The following is a 22,790-nucleotide window of genomic DNA, read 5'->3' as shown; positions in this document are numbered from 1 at the left end:
CCCCTTAGTCTTATTAACTATAAGCTGAAACTTTCCAACTGCATGTCAACTAACAATTAGAGCATTAGTAGACTTAGGCTAAGGTTGGGCTATAGGTAGAAGGTTCACGTACTTGCAAAGTTACTTATAAAATAATAGTTTACCTTTTGGAGAAACATTAAAATACAGTGTTAGCATATATTTAGTATACTACTAATAATGATTACTGCTAGCGGACATGGAGTTGCAGAGTTACTTATCAAAAGCTGTCTAAAACGTACCATCAAAATAATCAAACTGATAATACAAATGTGTCATCACACATTCATCTGATCTGATGCCTGATCTTAGGGTTTTTTGGGAAATATTATTATAATTACTTATAAGTGGTCTTTGTATGCTTTAAGTAAAGTGAAATGAGTAACATGGCAAGATATGAGACTTATAATACATTATAACTATGAGCAGGTAATCATACTCTTAAAAGCTATAACCACAAATAAGTAAAAATTATAATCTTATGAATACTCATGAGATGATATAACATAAGGTTTTTTAAAATGCATTATGCATTCATTATAATGCCTTAAGAATAACATTATAATTTGTTATAAATACGGGCTTCGTTGAAATACCGAAATATTTCTTAAAACAAGAGGTGATGCTTGGTCTGAGTAATGTATTTGTGTTAATTCTGTCAGTTAGAAATGTAATACTTACGAATGATCACGCCGCAACGTCCAGCTCTTCCCCCGTTCCTTCCTTTAATGCGGTACTGACACTGTTCCAACTGTTCGCAACACCATCCGGATGGCATCTCAGGTGTTTTGCCGCCAAGGAGGCTTAGGTGATAAACCTACAAAAATATAATATAATGTATATACAGTGGTGGCCAAATTATTAGAACACAAGTATTTACACAAGTATTTTCAGCAGATAATTGATTTTAATTTGGTTTTAAGTCAGTAATTTCTATTTTTTGCTGTAGTGTGTCCGTTGGAAATATCGGTTTACATTAGTAATTGTAATAGTCCAGTGAGTCTGACAAAAGTCAGTGCTCCACACAAAGATCTGATCTCATCATCATTGGGTCTGTCTGACTGACAAAAAGAAACAAAACAAACTGAGACAGACTAAATCCAGAACTGGATTCTGAAAAATCCTACCTGCAAAGCTACCTGGAAAACTAGACAAGTGCACCTAGGGCAAAAGCTGCTTTAAAATCAAAGGATAGTCACACCAAATGTTGATTAAATTTAGTTAATAGAAGTTCATTGATAAAGAAGATCTATTTATGACATTATTTTTGACAGCATCCTCATTTTACAACATTTTCACACAAGTGTCTAAAACGTTTAACAGTACTGTACCTTTGCAGATAGGTCTCTTGAAGCATCTTAAAGACTTTGCCGCAGATCTTCTGGATTTAATCTGTCTCCGTTCGTTCTGTTTCTTCATGTCATTCCAGACAAACTGGATGATGATGAGATCAGATCTGTGTCTGTGGAGCAAACAAAAATCTCATTGGACTTTTACAATTAATGGCAAAATGAATGTTTGGAAATGTAAACTGATATTTCAAGCGGACACAGATAGAAATAACTGATTTAAAACCATCATTTGGTTTCATCTGGTTACAACTATTCTAGTAATGTTGGCCACCACTTTTTATATAATGTATAGCAGTTATAACACAAGATTGTTGTACAATAACAGATGAGCGACAGCTTTAGTGATTATAAAGGAAGTGTTCTCACTGTCTAGGCTATGAGAATTTGAATAAATGCATTCATAGATTCGCTCTCAAAATTACAGTGATTGACCATAACAATTAACAAAATTTAGACACACAAAAGAAATACATTTAAATGGAAAAAACGTTTACATATGTAATTTTAATCATCAAAGATGAGTTTCAAGTAATAGAATTGGTGACTGCAAGGAAAGTAACATTTAGACAGAAGCAGGATTATTATGCTGCTGTCACTAAAACCTAAAGCACAGATAACTGACAAACTTTGGTTTTCAACAACTGTTTAGGTAAGCCAAACCTGACTTAATTTACATGATTACACTATTAATGAGCCTTTAAATACAATTTTGAGTGTATTTGAAATTAAAATGGAATAACTGAACCACAAAAGAGATAACATTTTGGTTGCACGTTTTAAGGCCTGTGTCGTTCACTAAGACCTTTATTAAAAATTATTAGATTGAATAATTATGCCTATTTTTAGCATCATGCAAGTCCTGCTCCTAATTATATTAAGGCATGCATATATTTTCAAAATGAACTGAACTTACCGGTAACCGACCAAACTCCCGCAAAGGACCCTCTCAGGAAAGCAGTGTCCACAACCAGTTTAATGTTAGGACGACACTACTGGGCGGGAACATTAGAAATCAATTGGAACATACAAAATTATAATTTGCAAGATTAAAAATGTCTTAAAATTAATTAAAATATATTTTTTACCTCAAAACAATCCCTCAGTATTACACCAATTTATAGTCAATACTATAGTAATACTATAATACTAAAAAAATTGGTCAGATATACATTATATGGTGACTAAATATGCTATTTTAAATAATGGTAATTAAACAAAGCTAACACTTAACATTAAATACGAAAATAAATCACTGGCACTTACCATTTCTTGTGATGTGTGTGTTCAAAGTTGTTTTGTGCGTCCGTGAATGACGACGATCAAATGCTGACTTTCATCACAATTTAAATACACACAATAAATCGACTATGTTGCACAGACACAGACATCATTCAAGAATCACCCCATAACTGATTGAAGTCATTGAACCGCGAATGAATGACCCTCACAAAATGGCGACCAGCTAAAGACTTGTTTCATGCTCATCACGCGTGCCGTAAAGACGAATTAGTCCCGCCTTCTAAATGAATGAGCCAGTCGTTAATTAGGAAACTCATCACGTCACTGCAGCGGCCGTTAGAAGCTCCGGTTCCTATAGAAACAGGCAGTGTTTGAAAGCTCGTGCTCATGACTGCGCATGTGTATATTGGACAGTCTAGCATTACAAAGATTTTTTTTAAATGTATTTGAACATAAGAAATACATCTTATGTTGTTTTCAGATTTCATGTGTTTTCGAATGTGAAATTTAATAGAAAGCTTAATTAACAGTTTTGAAGAATTTGATGTTTCCTTATTCAATAAGTTATTAATTAAACTTTTTTAACTGCATAAAAAAAAATTAACTGCAGTTTAAACATGCACATAACATAACATAAATAAAAGTCTTGGTTTCATTTGTTACTGTTGTGCCATTTAAAAAAAAAATATGGATATTGTGATAAAATGTCACCTGAATTTTAAATAAATGAAAAAAAAAATCTTATTTTTTTGTATTATAGAATAATTGATCAAAATCACAAGCAAGACTGTTGTTTATAAAGAACACAATTAATAATTGTGTATAATGATGTTTAATTGTTAAATATATTAAATATATTTTATAATTTGGCCTATATTAATAATATAACAGGAACATTCTAAGAGTGTTCTGCTAAAAATGTTTTCTCTCAACATTATGAGAACATTCATTAAAAATCCACTGAAGTCCCTTGAAACACGCAGCGTTATTCTATGTGGTGACGTACTTTTAACAAAAACATATCGCCTAGCCCCGCCCACTTATTTTGAATAGCTAATAGCGTTCAGTTGCATGTTTACCCACCACGCAAAGCACGCAATTGCGTGGGGCCCCGCGAGCCAGGGGGCCTCGCGACTTTTCCCCAAGTCCCCACGCGACCGATTTCTCCCACGATGGTAATTTTTTCAGATGGGAACGCGATCTCCTGAAGGGGATTCCCCCTCAGATCACGATCACGATTTCTCCCGGAACCTGATCGCTGACCCCCTCCAGGAGGTTTGCTTAGGGCCCCCCCTAACGTAAACACGCCCCTGATAGCGTTCCATTTATAGCCGCATTTGTAAGCTTATGACAGCCACAGTCCAATAAATTACTCCACAGATTCAATATGAAACTTTTTCTAAAACAAAATAGTGATCATAATCATGCTGAGGCTGTGTAGTTTAATACATGCCGATCGCACATATGATCGCTTCGTGCGATCGCGTCTCTGGACTGGAGCCAAGACCGGAGTAGACTGCGCGCTGCCGCGGTTTGCGTGACAGAACCAGTCTGAATCGTTCTCTATCGCCTACATTGCGCACCACATGCCATTCACCAAACAGAAAACACTTAAGCCGCGGTCACACTAGACTTTGATCATGCGAAATTCCCTCGGATCCTGCTGCAATGGTCGTGATATGACGTCATGCTATGCAGTCTTTTTAAAAAGTTAAATTCAGCACATGACAACTAGTTGTACATTTCAAATGTAAAAACATGCAATCTACTACACTTTACCGCAGTACTGGAGTTTTAAATGTTTAAATTTAAGGTTATTTTCATTCAGCTAGAGGTCAAGCTGTGACGTATCGATCTCCTGTTGGTCACACTGAGTCACGTGATATGATTTCGCAGGTTAGAGTTCACCCAGCTTGAACTTTCAAACGCAGCGAAATTCGAAATGTTTCGCACGGGCTTGTGTTTCCAGTCTAACGCATTCGCATGCGTGTGAATGGAAGTCAATGGAACGAAAAGTGCAGTGTGACCGCGCCTTTACACTGAACAAGTGAACAATCTCAGCCGCAGATTCAGTAGTGATGGGTCGTTCTTGAACGATTCGTTCATTTTGAACGAATCTTAATGTGACTCGAGAAGAACGAGTCGTCTCGGGGAGTGATTCGTTCAGTCGCGCATGCGCAATTGCGCAACTATGAACGAAGGACTCAAACACGAAGACTCGAGAGATGAACTAATCAATTCTGTTTCCGGCTCAGGCAGCATAGGTTAAGCTTATGGGGTTGTCACATAATGAACGAACGACTCGAACCGGGACAGATAGAAGTGAGGGAGCTAATCATGAAGATCTAGGTAAACAATGCATCAATCTTTTATTTCTAATAGCTTATAGTTTTGTCTTGTTTGTAGTGGGATCAACGTTATATTAACATGTATGAGCATTACATGTGTTATGGAAGTAAAACGTAGCTCTTAAATTATATTTTGGTAAAATGAACGAAATGACTCGAAAAAAGATTTGTTCATTTTGCTGAACGAGACTCAAAGATCCGAGTCGGTAAAATGATCCGAACTTCCCATCACTAAGATTCAGCGTCTATTTATAGTGTAGGGGCGGGACACTACAGACTCTAGAGAGCATTTGATTGGACAGAACGTTTGATGAGAAATTGAAGTGCACGGTGATATCATCAAAATCGTTGATTCATATTGCCGGAAGTGACGAGACTGAAAGATTTGAATGCCCATGTCTTGTAAACGTGAATTTTGTCCTTGTTTTGAAGCACATTAGCTTATAGATAATCTTAAGTACAAGTAATGTCCCAAAGACGTTCCAAGAACGTTGTTGTAAGAACGTTTTCTCTCAACCTTAAGAGAACATTCATTAAGTACAAGTAACGTCCCAAAGACGTTCCAAGAACGTTGTTGTAAGAACGTTTTCTCTCAACCTTAAGAGAACATTCATTAAGTACAAGTAACGTCCCAAAGACGTTTTAAGAACGTTGTTGTAAGAACGTTTTCTCTCAACTTTAAGAGAACTTTCAAGTAACGTCCCAAAGACGTTGTAAGAACGTTGTTCTAAGAACGTTTTCTCTCAACCTTAAGAGAACATTCATTAGGTACAAGTAACATCCCAAAGACGTTTTAAGAACGTTGTTGTAAGAACGTTTTCTCTCAACTTTAAGAGAACTTTCATTAAGTACAAGTAACGTCCCAAAGACATTTTAAGAACGTTGTTGTAAGAACATTTTCTCTCAACTTTAAGAGAACTTTCAAGTAACGTCGCAAGAACGTTGTTCTAAGAATGTTTTCTTTCAACCTTAAGAGAACATTCATTAAGTACAAGTAACGTCCCAAAGACGTTTAATATCGTTGTTGTAAGAACGTTTTCTCTCAACCTTAAGAGAACTTTCAAGTAACGTCCCAAAGACGTTCCAAGAACGTTGTTCTAAGAACGTTTTCTTTCAACCTTAAGAGAACATTCATTAAGTACAAGTAACGTCCCAAAGACGTTCCAAGAACGTTGTTGTGAGAACGTTTTCTCTCAACCTTAAGAGAACATTCATTAAGTACAAGTAACGTCCCAAAGACGTTCCAAGAACGTTGTTGTAAGAACGTTTTCTCTCAACCTTAAGAGAACATTCATTAAGTACAAGTAACGTCCCAAAGACGTTTTAATAACGTTGTTGTAAGAACGTTTTCTCTCAACCTTAAGAGAACTTTCAAGTAACGTCCCAAAGACGTTCCAAGAACGTTGTTCTAAGAACGTTTTCTTTCAACCTTAAGAGAACATTCATTAAGTACAAGTAACGTCCCAAAGACGTTCCAAGAACGTTGTTGTAAGAATGTTTTCTCTCAACCTTAAGAGAACATTCATTAAGTACAAGTAACGTCCCGAAGAAGTTTTAAGAACGTTGCTGTGAGAACGTTTTCTCTCAAACTTAAGAGAACGTTCAAGTAACGTCCCTAAGACGTTCCAAGAACGTTGTTCTAAGAACGTTTTCTTTCAACCTTAAGAGAACATTCATTAAGTACAACTAACGTCCCAAAAACGTCCCAAGAACGTTGTTGTAAGAACGTTTTCTCTCAACCTTAAGAGAACATTCATTAAGTACAAGTAACGTCCCAAAGACGTTCCAAGAACGTTGTTGTGAGAACGTTTTCTCTCAACCTTAAGAGAACATTCATTAAGTACAAGTAACGTCCCAAAGACGTTCCAAGAACGTTGTTGTAAGAACGTTTTCTCTCAACCTTAAGAGAACATTCATTAAGTACAAGTAACGTCCCAAAGACGTTTTAATAACGTTGTTGTAAGAACGTTTTCTCTCAACCTTAAGAGAACTTTCAAGTAACGTCCCAAAGACGTTCCAAGAACGTTGTTCTAAGAACGTTTTCTTTCAACCTTAAGAGAACATTCATTAAGTACAAGTAACGTCCCAAAGACGTTCCAAGAACGTTGTTGTAAGAATGTTTTCTCTCAACCTTAAGAGAACATTCATTAAGTACAAGTAACGTCCCGAAGAAGTTTTAAGAACGTTGCTGTGAGAACGTTTTCTCTCAAACTTAAGAGAACGTTCAAGTAACGTCCTTAAGACGTTCCAAGAACGTTGTTCTAAGAACGTTTTCTTTCAACCTTAAGAGAACATTCATTAAGTACAACTAACGTCCCAAAAACGTCCCAAGAACGTTGTTGTAAGAACGTTTTCTTTCAACCTTAAGAGAACATTCATTAAGTACAACTAACGTCCCAAAGACGTTCCAAGTACATTGTTATAAGAACGTTTTCTCTCAACCTTAAGAGAATATTCATTTAAGTACAAGTAACGTCCCAAAGACGTTCCAAGAATGTTGTTGTAAGAACGTTTTCTCTCAACCTTAAGAGAACATTCATTAAGTACAAGTAACGCCCCAAAGACGTTTTAAGAACGTTGCTGTGAGAACGTTTTCTCTCAAACTTAAGAGAACATTCATTAAGTACAACTAACGTCCCAAAGATGTTCCAAGTACATTGTTATAAGAACGTTTTCTCTCAACCTTAAGAGAACATTCATTAAGTACAAGTAACGCCCCAAAGACGTTTTAAGAACGTTGCTGTGAGAACGTTTTCTCTCAAACTTAAGAGAACATTCATTAAGTACAACTAACGTCCCAAAGACGTTCCAAGAATGTTGTTGTAAGAACGTTTTCTCTCAACCTTAAGACAACGTTCATTAAGTACAAGTAACGTCCCAAAGACGTTTTAAGAACGTTGTTGTAAGAACGTTTTCTCTCAACTTTAAGAGAACGTTCAAGTAATGTCCTAAAGACGTTCCAAGAACATTGTTCTAATAACGTTTTCTTTCAACCTTAAGAGAACATTCATTAAGTACAAGTAACGTCCCAAAGACGTTCCAAGAACATTGTTGTAAGAACGTTTTCTTTCAACCTTAAGAGAACATTCATTAAATACAATTAACGTCCTAAAGACGTTCCAAGAACATTGTTGTAAGAACGTTTTCTTTCAACCTTAAGAGAACATTCATTAAGTACAAGTAATGTCCCAAAGACGTTCCAAGAACGTTGTTGTAAGAACGTTTTCTCTCAACCTTAAGAGAACATTCATTTAGTACAAGTAACGTCCCAAAGACGTTTTAAGAGCGTTGTTGTAAGAACGTTTTCTCTCAACTTTAAGAGAACATTCATTAGGTACAAGTAACGTCCCAAAGACGTTCCAAGAACGTTGTTGTAAGAACGTTTTCTCTCAACTTTAAGAGAACATTCATTAGGTACAAGTAACGTCCCAAAGACGTTTTTAGAACGTTGTTGTAAGAACGTTTTCTCTCAACTTTAAGAGAACGTTCATTAAGTATAAGTAACATCCCAAAGACGTTCCAAGAACGTTGTTGTAAGAACGTTTTCTCTCAACTTTAAGAGAACATTCATTAGGTACAAGTAACGTCCCAAAGACGTTTTAAGAACGTTGTTGTAAGAACGTTTTCTCTCAACTTTAAGAGAACATTCATTAGGTACAAGTAACGTCCCAAAGACGTTTTAAGAACATTGTTGTAAGAACGTTTTCTCTCAACCTTAAGAGAACGTTCATTAAGTACAACTAACATCCCAAAGACGTTCCAAGAACGTTGTTGTAAGAACGTTTTCTTTCAACTTTAAGAGAACGTTCATCAATTACTAATAACGTCCTAAAAACGTTACAAGAACGTTGTTCTAAGAACATTTTCTCTCAACGTTGCAAGAACGTTAACAATGTTATAAGAACGTTCCAAAAACATTATTTTTATAACGTTTTGTACTAACATTTACACAACTTTTAAAGAACGTTAGTGAATGTTCTGGGAACGTTCCCTGTTAGCTGGGTTGTTGACATTATGCAAACAACGATGATACAATTAAGTTTTAGCTTTTTTTGCGTTCATTGCATACGTTTTTATGCAATGAAACAACAGCCACGCAATGAAATTGCCATCTTTAGCAGCAGTTTTACCGTAGCAGTCCTTTAGTGTCGAACAGGCAAGAGAAGGCAAGTTTTTTGACGGGTGCCTTTGATTTATTTACTCTGAAGTATTCGTTGTCTCAGTTCTTCATTGCAAATTCTCTTCATGCATCACAACACTGTGTTCACCCAGTGATTAACTTCATAACACAATAACAATAGTATCACAGCACCGTGGCACCATAAAACTACAAAGGAAACAATTAAAGAAACAAACATAAACTAAACAAAATAAACTCTTTTAACGTTCACAATAAACAAACATTTATCATCATCAGATGCAAAGTTCATTGAATGCAAAGTTCACTTTTACATGTAGTTTGAACATAAATGTGTGTTGGCAGCGTGTGTACACAAACACCCTATAATGACAAAAATCCACCCAGTGGTTTTTATTTAATCTGTAAAAATAAATTCCCCTTTTTCAAATCAAGCCATTCTCAGCTTCTTGTCTGTGTGACATCACACCGGCAGAGTCCGCTCCCACGACACGGCTGTCTTACCTTGGACTCGCCTTGAATGAGCTGTAACAGTCCGATCGCCATCGTTTTGATGCCAAAGCAGGGACGTAGACAAGAATGGCTCCTAACAGGGCTCCACAGTGCATTTGCAACTGAAAACTACTGTGTGCGACTATGAAAAAATATTTAGGAGCACCATGTGAAACTGACCCAATCAGCAGATTTGTGTTTGTGCTGACGGAAGCTTCAAAGGTTTCTACACGTTTTTGTGGAGTAATGTATCACAGACATATCTCACGAATCCTTTCATAAATAAAGTGTAGAGAGAGTGTAAATAAGAGATTCATTGTGCAGTGTAGAGAGCCTCATTGATAACAATGGAACTTTGTAAGATTAGAGTGAGAAATGTGGATTACTCTTACTCTACTTCCTTTCACTTATATCCTATACATTTATTGCTCCCTCTAGTGGTGACGCCAAGCAAAGCGAGTTAAAGGGAAAGTCTTTATAAGTTTGAATATCACTCTAGTTGTACTTGTACTCAATAAAGAATTTGTGATTTTAAAAGTAGTGAAGTAAATTACGTATTTTAATTTGTTGAGTACAAATAAACTTACAGACTTAAAAAGTCCCTTTGTCCTCTAGGGGGCGATTGACAGGTTTCTCTCTCTCTTAAGCAACACACCATAAACCTCTGAAGCGCTGCATGTTCTTTTTGTAAATGAAAGCCAAGTACTGCTCACTGCAGAGCCAAATGGCCTCCAGCTCCACCTCTCTTGATGTCCAGCTCCACCTCTGAGTGAACAAATGGGTGGAGTTAAGGTTAGGGATAGGGTAAGGGGTAGGGTTAGGGTGTGGTTAGGTGTCTATCTCCACCCATTACCTCCAGCAAGGGGGAGCTGGAGCTCCAGCTCCTCCCATATGGCTCTGCAGCGAGCACCCTCTCAGTGAAAGTCCTCTTTTCAACTTGATCAGATGTTCCCAAACTGAATTGTCAGCCGAACAGCCATGTAATTTTTGCCTTTTATTTATTTCTTTTTATTTAATCATTTATTCATTTATGAAAAAGAGGGATGAGCTGCCACTGTTTATTGTTCTCAGTTAATTGTTAGCACAATAAGGGTTAATTATTTAAATACTTATATATAGTTCACTACAAATTAAAGTGAAATAATTAAAGTGAAATATTAATGGTATAAGGTATATGGCATATAATTAAATAATGCACTCAATATGAATCAATATGAATTTAAAATATTTTATATAATAACTACATCTTTTAAGCTTTATCTTGAACTGTAAAAGCTATTAAATAGCCTATATTTAACAAACACAAACTTTTCACACATATTTAGCCGATTTACTTGTGTATTTCAAACTGTTTGTCATTCTTGAAATGGTATACATGGATGTTTGGTCCTTTTAGAAAAAACAAAACTTTTCTTCGATTGTGAATGGATTATGTAGAGAAAACAAGCAAAGTACACTCCTATTACAGCACAGTACAGTTGACCAGAAATGACTGAGCTGGCTTGTCTAAACAAGGAAGTAATCCGTGCATATGGTCAATTAAACACACAAAATACTTTTAAAAACATAAAAAAAACACTTGAGTGGAAAAGGAGCGTCTTTCAGCAGCAGCCTGGGACATGTGTCAGTGTGGGCTGCTATGTGTGTTGGGGTGCTTCCAGTGTGTCTTCTTTAAATAGCTTACTGTTGGCTGCAGCACTCGCTTACAGCCATACCACCCTGAGCACGTCCGATCTCGTCTGATCGGCTTTCAGTGTGAAACTGCTTTCTTCCTTTGTCCTCCAGGGGGCGAATGACAGGCCTTTTTCTCTCTCTACAGTAACACACAGTAAACATCTACCCTGCGTTCCATTTGAAAGGGCTCATCCCTATGCCTTAATCCCTTCAAAGGGTTTACCCTCCGGAGTGAGAGCTTTGAAGGGTTGAACAGTGTACGGGACCAAACAACTGTTTCTTTATTTGCCCTTCTGCATCATCATCCCGTGCCCATACGGTGGCCCGTGATCATGCAAAGAATCTGCAGAGGATAATGGGGGCCCATCAATTGTACACTTCGAAATCCTTCATTACGATGGGCCCTTTGAAGTGGCTAGTTCTGAGAACTTCGGTTTGGAACGACACTTCAATATGGCGGCCATGATTGTTCTCACTACTAAGTACCCTTCGGAGGGCAATATATCCCCGTTTGGAACGCACCACTAGTCTGAAGCGCTGCATGTTTTTATTATAAATGACGCTCCTTTTTTCAACTTGATCAATGTTCCTAAACATGAACTGAACCCCTTAGAGCAGGGGTCCCCAAACTAAGGCCCGGGGGCCGAATGCGTGCAAATTTTCCACTCAACTTTCTGTTAACATGCTTGGATACAGCACTCTGTGAACAGCCAGCTTCTTTGGCAATCAATGTTTGTGGCTTACCCTCCTTGTGAAGTGTGTCAACGATTGTCTTCTGGACAACTGTCAGATCAGCAATCTTCCCCATGATTTTGTAGCCTAGTGAACCAAACTAAGAGACCATTTTGACTGCTCAGGAAACCTTTGCAGGCGTTTTGAGTTGATTAGCTGATTGGCATGTCACCATATTCTAATTCGTTGAGATAGCGAATTGGTGGGTTTTTGTTAAATGTGAGCCAAACCATTACAATTAAAAGAACCAAAGACTTAAACTGCTTCACTCTGCGTGCATTAAATTTATTGAATACACAAGTTTCACAATTTGAGTTGAATTACTGAAATAAATGAACTTTACCATGACATTCTAATTTACTGAGAAGCACCTGTATATCTTTTGAAAAGAAATTATCATTTGTCTGTCTGGTGCATAAAAAATAATAAACTATTCTAGCATTAAAAGGTATAATAAATACAGGTAAAATCATAATGAAATAATAATAATAATAATAATAATAATAATAATAATAATAATAATAATAATAAATAATAATAATAGTAGTCAGGCTGGCCCATGGAATTTTCTTTTATAAACCGACCCGGCCCCCCACTAAACAAAAGAAAATTATGTGGCCCGCTCAGAAAAAAAGTTTGGGGACCCCTGCCTTAGAGGTTAGCTACATACAAGAAGTTTCCCCTTAGATTTTAAATTAACATTTCAATAATTTAACAACACAACACATTATCATGTTCATGACTCTCTGATGTTGCTAAGTGGTCAAATGGCTTGCAAGTATATATATTTCATCTTGCAAGTGTACTACTGCTAATAATATTTAGAAACAGCATAAATAAATAAATTCAAATGTACAGTGGCCCTCCACTAATATTGCAATCCTTGGTAAATATGATCAAAGGTGGCTGTGAAAATAAATGTGCATTGTTTATCTTTTTGATCTTTCATTAAAAAAATCACAAAATTCATACATTTTACTGAAGTAAAATAATTGAAAGTGGGGAGAAACTCATGTTACAAAATAAATGTCCAATGCATGTTGGCCACAACTATTGGCACCCCTAGAAATTCCTATGAGTAAAATATCTCTAAAGTATATTCCCATTCATATTTAAAAAATTTTAGCAGACCAGGGTGACTCGGACCATGAAATTGTACAGCCCTGACTACCTGTTCCACATGAATTATAAATATGAGGAACACAAAGGCCAAATTGCCTTAATCATCCATCACAAGGAATAAACACAAAGGATCTAGTTCTGAATGTGCAAAAGAATATTGTTGAGCTTTACAAAATAGAAAGTGGCTGTAAGAAAATAGCTAAAACATAGAAAATTCTCATTTCCACCATCAGGGGAATTAAGATGTTCCAATCAACTAAAGATGTTACAAATCTGGAAGAGGATGTGTCTATATTATCCTAATGCACGGTGAGGAGGAGCGTTGGAGTGGCCAAAGACTTTCTAAAGCTCACAGCTGAAGAAATTGAGAGATTAGTTGAGTTTTGGGATCAAAAGCCTAAAAAAGTACTGCTCACTGCAGAGCCAAATGGCCTCCAGCTCACCCTTTCTGAGTATCCAACTCCACCTCTGTGTGAACAAATGGGTGGAGTTATGTTTAGGGATAGGGTAAGGGGTAGGGTTAGGGTGTGGTTAGGTGTCTATCTCCACCCATTACCTCCAGCAAGGGGGAGCTGGAGCTCCAGCTACTCCCATATGGCTCTGCAGTGAGCACCCTCAAAAAATCACCACATGTTATTTGGGGGGGTTTCAAGAAAAATCCTCCTTGGTTATCCAAAAACAAACTCCAGCATATTCAGTTGTCAGACATGACTGGCACCTCAAAAGGGAGTGGCTTATATCAGGGGTGCCCAACCCTGTTCCTGGAGATCTGCTAACCTACAAAGTTCAACTCCAACCCTAATCAAACACACCTGAACCAGCTAATTAATCTCTTAGGTAGCCCTTGATAATTACAGACAGCTGTGTTGGAGCAGGGCTGGAACAAAAGTCTGCAGGTCGGTAGATCTCCAGGAACAGGGTTGAGCACCCCTGTCTTATATGGTCATGAACCTAAAAAAAAAAACATTTTTTTCCCCTCAATTTTATAGAAATGTATGTAAAATTACAAAAATAATGGTGATAATAGTTTATGAAATCACCACCAGATGGTGCAAATGGCACCATTTCTCACACTATTTAAAAAAAATGGTCAAATGACTGGCAGCAACACCTGCAAAAACTGTAAAATTTAAGGAAAATATCTTAAAAAAAAGTCCAAAAACATTATTTGTATATAACTTTAACAAACACTTTTATTTTACAGGTATTTCGTGGATTATTATGATTAAACACCTTCATTGTATGTATGAATGAATAAATAAATAAATAAAGTCAAATGACTTGCAAATCTCTCAAGATCTGAGCATCTTCAATTATTACAAACCAGTCTGATTTCATTTCATACAAAAGTTCATTTTAAGAATTAACAGAGTTTAGATGTTGATGCTGTATTAACTTAAATAGTACATTTTGATGTCACCATTATAGAGATCAGTGTTTGCTTTAGTTGGGCTCTTGAAACTTGATTAAAGTGTAAGTTTTTCCCTGATTGCTTTAACTCTGTGTTTATAAAAAGCATGTTTGTTGAACGCAATAAATGCAAGATAAAAATGGTCAGTTGATGTTGGCTACTTATTAGTGTTGATGTAAATTGCACTTTTGTGTATGGCAGAAATATTGTACCAATATGAGGTTCAGATTTTTTGAAAGTGAAAGAAAATTCATTGAGCTGTGTGTTTCAGATGCACAGAGATGTCAAGAATCAGCATATTATTCTCAACAGTGATGACAATCAACAAAAAGCTTTTTTTGTGAATCTATAGGTTGTTTTGTAATGTTTAGAGCTGATCTGTTTATTGTTAAGATTTATACGCTGATTCTTGATGCCTGTGTGCTCCTGAAAGTTCCTGCAAAGTTCCAGAATATTTTCTACATAATGGCTTTATAAAATCTTTCAAAACATCACAGCTATGTAAAATTAATAACAAATGTTAAATAATCAGAGACCAAACTATGAAACAACCACTACATGATGATGACAACTCGCCAATGAGTGTTTCTTCTGTTTATTTGCCATAACAAATGTGCATCAGAAACAGTTACAGCAACTAAAGCAAACACTGACTACTAATTTTTTATTTATTTCTCAACAACAAATTTGCCTTGTTTTGAGGTATGTTTGCAAAAAAAAAAAAAAAAAATGCTGCAAATATTGGCACAATTTTTGAGAAAAGACAACAAATTAAATAATTTTAGGACAAAATGAGTGGATTATTGTGGATAATAGTCATTTTTGTGGGTATGCATGCATGTTTTAAAAAACAAAAACAACACAAAATCATTTGCCACTTGATCAGGGTCACATGAATGTATAGGCTTGCCTGGATCAAAGCTCAGTGGTGCCCAGGTTGGAGGATGGCCCCAGTGATACTGGAAAAGTACAATTGATAGTAAAAAGTTTAGTAAAAATATTTATTTCCTTATTTTAAAATGTGTTGGCCATGCTGTTATACATTTGGCATTCTTGCTTTGATTTGAGTGTGTGGCAACTGAGAACCATATTTTTCTTGGCTATAGCACTTCACATGTTAACTTGTACTTAAAATCTGGTTTATACTTGGAAATCAAATGTAACCTGCTATAATCATGTGCAGCACACCTCAGTTTTACAGCAGCACTCATTTTTATAATACTAATACATCTCTGTCTTTTTTGCTCAGTGTTATTTCAGGGTTTTGATCTCTCGACTGAGAGAACACATCCGGTTTATTGTATTATAATGACTATTTAATGTTACATCTAAACTTTGACATGTTGCATATTATTTGTACTATATATAAACCTCAAAGCATATTTTAATCTTTATGTATTTTGTGCAGATTTTTCTCCATAATGATGTTCTAGTTGAGGGCATTTGTAGTGTTTAGGGCCCAAACAACAAGTTCTGGATGTATGATATTAATTATGTTATACTAATGCCAGGGGCGCCGCTTGCAATTTTGGGCCCTATGACAAAATATGAGGTTGGGCCCCCCCTACCACACTAACGCAGATCTCTGGGGGCCCCTAAAGTGTGTGGGCCCTTAGAATTGTCCTAACTTACCCCCCCCCCCCCCCCCCTTAGCGGCGCCCCTGACTAATGCAGGGGTCTCCAACCCTGCTCCTGAAGAGGTACCGTCCTGCAGATTTCAGCACCAACCCCAATCAAACACATCAAATCAAATAATTTGTCTTTAAAAAAGAAAGAAACAAAGAAATAGGTGTGGTTATGTTATAGTTCATGTTTTTTGTCAATACAAGATGACATATATGGGCCACATCCTGTTTTTTTTTTTTTTTGGCTCACTGCGGGTGGAATTATATGGCACTGTATTAGGTTCTGACCAAAAAGATTTATCTATCTAGACACTGAAACGTAAAGTATCTTCATTTCTAATTTGTCTTAACGTTTTTTTTTTTTTTTTTTTTTTTTAAATGTAGCCTATTATAGTAGGCTAATACATTTATAGTAGTATAATATAATACCGTTTGATATAATGTAATATTTACATTCGGGCCACGGGTCTTAATCAAGTTTAGGCACCTCAAGCTCTGAGATTCATGATTTACAGGGCATTGTTCATTTCCCCAACTAATGAATCTTGAATCTCTCTTTGGAGGAGTCGACTCAGTGATGATTCGTTCTGTGTTTGTCTGCGCGTTGTCAGCCATATTAGCGCGCTCCTCCATCTCGACCACCGCTAACTCCAGGACATGCATGTGTTAGGCCGGCTGTAAGGACGAAGAGGCTAAACGTTTTCGATCTGTTTGAAAGAACAGTATCAAATCTACACAATGGAGGCCGTCAAGGCGTTTAACGGCGAGGTTTGTGTGATATACATTTGTATGAATGTAGGCACGATAAACTCGAGGGTAACATTAGGCCGCTGTTGTCATCAAGCCGGTTTCATGGTGCAGGCCATATATTTCTTACATAATCGCAACATTTAATCTTTAAAAGTGTGATAGGTCTGTTTGAATCTTTGCGTGTACGTTAAACATTGAAAATGCTACATGCTACAGATTAGTGTAACGGTAGTTAGCTTGGCTTTTTGTTCGTCATTTTAGTGGACAGCATGCTGACGAAAACTGGCCAGGCAGCTAAAAGTAATTTATATATGTTTACTCATCTATAGTATTTTATTGCTTAATTATATTTAATCATTTTGGGTAGTACTGTTAATATGAGCGCTATTGTTTCCGCTTCACGTACTGCCGGATGAGCATCCTACCAACGTAGACAACGTTGAGGGGATCATAGGCCCGTTGGAAGTTAACGTTACCAGCGTTTTTCGGCATCACAGGCGCGTTTAGAATCAACACAAAAAGTACTGCAGCCCCGGGAAAGACATGTGATGACCTAAAATATTAATGACCTAATAGGCTTTGAGACACGGCCTTTGTTTTGTAACAACTGGATTGCTAACAATTAGCAGTAGATGATGAGACGTGCTAGTGAATCATGCTCTACATCCTGAAAAATAAAGGTTCATTATTGGCATCAGTAGTTATATGAAGAACATCAATGGAACCTTTTAATTACTCAAAAGGTTCTTTATAGTGGGTTAATAGGTTTTGTGGGTCAACAAATAAAAAATGGTAAAAGTAAAAATGGTTAATTTATGAACTTACTAAAAGGTTCTTTTGGGGACCTAAAATGGTTCTTTTTCATAATCCCCTTCCCCCACTTTTGAGTGAAAAATGGTTTTAACCTCAGTTTTAATGATAGACTTAACGTTTTGTAGTTAATTGAGATCATATTTAAGTAAATGGCTATCTGCTTTTAAAATGTGGATTTAAAAAACATGTAATGAACAATCATATGTATTTTCATGTTAAAGGGGTTAGTTCACCCAAAAATGTAAATTCTGTCATTAGTTACTTACCCTCATGTCGTTCCAAACTCGTAAGATCTTCATTCACTTTCAGAACAAAAAATTAAGCACCACACACATGCATTGAAAACAATAATTTGGATTATAAAGAATGTTAAATTGCAATATCTTATGTTTTTCAGCTGTACTCACTGAATGAATACAAGCCACCGATCTCCAAAGCAAAGATGACCCAGATTACAAAATCAGCAATTAAAGCTATAAAGGTAAGTTTAATAACAAGGTAACATAACATTACAACAGTTTGTAAATTCTCATTCATGATATAGTCTTAGATTTATCCCCAACAAATTTAAATTATGATTAGAGCAGTGCACAAGCCTATAACAGCATTGTTTGTTTTTTCCCAAAAAAGGCTTAACGCGATAGCTCAGCCAAAAAAGATGAACTGACATGAATTAAAATGATTAAAGATAACTGTGCCACTGTTCAAGCTGAACCTGTTAAAGGGTTGACGTACAACTGAGATCTTTTTACCAGGGTGAATATTTAGTAGTTTGCATTACAACAGAGAACTAAAGAGAATTTAATCAAAATCAGGTAGTTGGGCAACATGTCGGCGTACTAACCATGAGGCTCTCAGCACTGAGATTTACATTATAATTTAATGTAAATAAACATTGTGTGTGTCTGTATGAAGGGTTAAGCTAAGTTTGCAGTGACACGTTTGATAATGAAAATAGACAAATTAATTTAGTCAGTGATTAATCTGGTTTGTGTGCAATTAACCCCTGTCACTGACTACTGTATTTTTATTTTTATATTTTACAGTAGTTTAAAATGCATATCAGTTGAACAAAGCTTGTTTGAAAAAATGGTTAGAGTATGCTGCTGTGGGAAAAGCAAACAATCTAAGCGAATGAGAGCGATTTGTTTACTGCTTGAAAGAAACTCATAGGCAGTTTAATCAGTTTAATTCATTTTGATATGTTTTTTCCCTAGCTTATATTCACATGATCATATTAATTTGACATTCTGCACGTAACCCAAGTAATGATATTTGTGAACTGTAACTGGGTTTATAACAATGAAATGCCACCTTGGCATATATTTAGAGGAGTGTAATGTGTGTTCCTGCAGAACATCTAACACTTAATATATGCTTTATCAGTTATAATGTGATTTTTAAACTGTCCTTTTGCTTGAGGACAGTTGTTTTGCTTTCAACAATGTAGGAGATATGCAGAAAAGTTTTAAAATATTATCTTTAACTCCTTCATTTGTATTTATCGTTTTGGCATTTAATTTGATTTTTAATAGCATTTAAATACAGACATTTTAAACTTTTCTTGGTGAAGAAAAGTCACCTGACCTACTCAACGTCTTAATCATACACTAGATGTACTTAAGTCACATGGAACTGACATTGTCGCTCCATGTTATTGACTGGCTAGAACTATTAGTCTAACCACTAAAGACGGTTTTGTAAATTCCCTTCCTACACAGTTCAACTGATCACTGATGTACTCTGAAAAGATCTAAAGAAACAAATGTGATCTGACTTGAATTAATATAGATTGAAGGAGAATGTTGGAAAAGATGTCAATTTATTTTTTTCTGTAAAATAGCATCTACCATTTATATACACTTTTAGGAAAATTAAATTAGTCAAATCAGACTTCAAGATTTTTCAGACAATCCTTTGAGCTCATTTTGGCATAGGGATGTAGTTATGGAATTTGGCCATGGCAACTGTGAATAGTAATTAGTTGGGTAACACTGACATCCATCCGTACTGTTGCCTAGGTCCCTTTATTAAAATACAGCGGTGTGTTTGGGCTGCTTAGTGTTTGGCCCCATGGCACAATTTATTGTACAAAGAGTGATGTAATTTAGTCTGTCTGTCAGTATTTCTGGTAAGCACTCTATCTTTTTGAATGAGATGGGTGCTTTCTGTGTGTCGTCTATTTTGTGTTTATCTCAAGATAAACAGAAGCAGAAATAGTTACATCAATCTGATGCTGTACTTATCCATTTCATTGAGAGTATGAGACAACAGAGTGCTTGAAGAGAGCAAGTGACCACCCACACGCAGTTATTCTGCTGCATTTAGCAGTAAAATGTCATGTATTTGAATTTCTGTTGTTAGGTAATTGGAAGTCCTTTAGGTAATTGGATAAATGTATCTTAAGCCATTCTAAACTTTAGACCTGTATGGTAATTACATGGTTGTATGCTTTATCTTAGTCTGTCTTTTTGGCTAAGTATAAAGCAGGTCTTATTTTGACTACTCTAAGAACACCAGCAACTGAGCACCAACGCGCTGGCAGTCACATTTTTGGACTTCATTGGTTAACTGTCTTTGTTTAATGGCTATATCTAATAAATTATTAGACAAATGTTAAACAAGGAAAGTAAGGAAGTCTTTTACTGTGTCCCAACTTATACTGTGCCCTTAAAGTATGTACTCCTTTGGTGAAGTAATAGTACACACTTTTGAGTGTGTAGTAGAACAGTAGGCAAGCTTTGGGACATACTATCACGTCACACAACTGCGTCTTTACCCTGTCACAGTGAACGGGCCTGTCAATCATCTTGTCACAGATAACATCTTCCACATTTAATTTAATTTAACAACATCTTCCACATTTAATTTAATTTAACTTCCTACCGCATTGAAGAGAAAAGTAGCAGCACCTTGATCTGCCATTCACGGGTCTTTCATGCCGAAAACTCTGCTCATATTTTCTGTGTAATGATGCATTTAAAAGTTAATGATCAAAAAGGTGTTTATAAAAGTTCACATTGCTGTTGCAGATGAAATATAACACAGATAACATATTAAATCAATTTTTTTTACCAGGATAAATGTTGTTTATTAGTAATTTAAACCCCTTTTTCTAAACATCTCTACCTGACTGCTGGTTGTGCACATCTGCCATGCATAGTTTTTAACGTGTTTTAGTCAAGTTTGTAGTTCTGGACCGAATCCTTTGCCAAAGCGCAACGGATTGTGGCCAATATTAGCCGTTAGAATGTGCACGGATCCACACTTCAAAAATCGATCTAAAATAGTAGACCATCCGGGGACTTTTGGCATACTCTTTTCAGCATACTATGCTTTGGGACACACTTATTGTAATCTCACATTGTGTTAGTGATGTGACACAATGTTTGTACCTATACAAATTACATTAATTGCCCATTGCCCTACCACCATTTTAGTTAAACTTTGTTTATTTGGACAACTGCTGCTACAGTTATAAATGGAAAGCATCTGCTTAATAAAGCAGGAGTAAGATTTCACTTATGTGAACCGAGTAAGCAGAGGTGACTGACAAGACTTTGGCTGAGGATTTGATGTCAAAGCGAAAGCACCTGGCAGTATTTCTATGTTTAGTATAAGTGAGTTTGTTTTTTGGTTATGTTTTTAAAGTAAGGGGAAAATACGCATCTTTTATTTATTTATTTTTTATAATACTGGTATACACAAAGCCCTACACATGATATGCAGGAGAAAAAAAATATTTATCATTACCATGAAATACAAATTTATCAAGTCAGTTAATTTCCTTTGTTTGAATTAAATTGCGGCCATGAATAAATAATTTGTTCCCTTATTTTTAATAAAATCGAAAGAATAAATGACTGCAACAAAAATTGAGGGAACAAAGTAGGTCATAGAAAAGCACAAGGCCAGAAACAGTTTTTTTGTGAGGAACGTATGTAACTGAAAACTAAACTTATTAATTTGACATATTTATTTTGTATGGAAAGTAGCATGTTATTTAATTATTAATTTAATTATTCAGTCTTAGCTGTGAGTGCACATGTGTTTTTTTTTAATGGCTTGTTGATTAACTGATTTTAACTGGTTTATGATGCTCTCTAATTAGTTAAAAGAATTTATGTTGGTGCTTTATTTTAAGGTGACATTGTTATAGTGTAATTATGTATTTAAGTACTGAGTAATATTCGTTAACAAGCACTTCCGGTAGGGTTTATTTAATCATAAATTGTTGTTACTACAGTAAAACACTACAGTACATGTAATTTGTAAATGTGTAACAAGGAAACTGTACATAAAGTGTTCCCGAATTTGCTGAAATAGACATCCTTCCCAAACAAGGGTAACATTTTGAGGTTGTCTTGTCTTTTGCCGATATATGTTAGTATCTGTCATACAGCTTATTCATGGCAATACTAAATAAAAACAATAATGTTAAGTTATTTGTCTTATTTTTGATAACATTATTTTAAATCTTTATTGTCAAGTGTTGGACAGTACTTATGATTATGTGATTTATATCATAGTTATAACATGACAGTGTTACAGCATCTGAAAGATCAATATAGCTGTTTTGGCCTCTAAATAGATTTCTAAATTGGTGATTAGATGACAAAATCATATGAAGTCATGTTTTTGTGTATAGTTTTAAGCACTGTGGTAGCACAGTTTATAGTGGTGTGTATTGTGACATGAGATAATGGAAGTATAATTTTAGTGTGTGAGGTGTGTGTTTTTTTTTTTTTTTTAATAAATAAACCTATAGCTGAAGGTAGTTTTAAGAAATATGGTGTACCACACACAGATGTTGAATGGAGTCAAAAGCCCTGCTTCCACCTGTTGATCTGGTCACAAGTGGTTAGCGCTAAATAAAAGTGGGAAACATTTTGTCATCACACCATCACCTTGCCCCACTTGACAAATGTAATAATTAAGGAATGTGCTATAAGAAGGTGTAAATGAGTGACAAATGAGACTTTTGACTTTTTTGACTTTTTAATGAAAACCTTAGTGAGATATTTATTGACAACCTTTTTTCCATGGCTTTCCAACCCTGATATCATTAAACACTAG

General features: G+C 35.8%; 1 protein-coding gene across 1 annotated transcript in view; it reads left to right on the top strand.

Annotated features, from left to right (window-relative positions):
* The first annotated feature begins 16,767 nt into the window (after positions 1-16,767).
* Positions 16,768-22,790, top strand: part of LOC141295354 (SR-related and CTD-associated factor 8-like) — a 31,255-nt gene continuing 25,232 nt past the window's right edge. Inside the window, exons 1-2 of the mRNA XM_073826567.1 lie at positions 16,768-16,919; positions 18,112-18,195. Coding sequence (XP_073682668.1) covers positions 16,890-16,919; positions 18,112-18,195 — 114 coding nt within the window. The 5' untranslated portion in view covers positions 16,768-16,889. The remainder of the gene's footprint in view (positions 16,920-18,111; positions 18,196-22,790) is intronic.

This window comes from Garra rufa, chromosome 21, assembly GCF_049309525.1.
Source record: "Garra rufa chromosome 21, GarRuf1.0, whole genome shotgun sequence".
NCBI lineage: Eukaryota > Metazoa > Chordata > Actinopteri > Cypriniformes > Cyprinidae > Garra > Garra rufa.
This window is presented reverse-complemented; position numbering and strand designations above follow the sequence as displayed.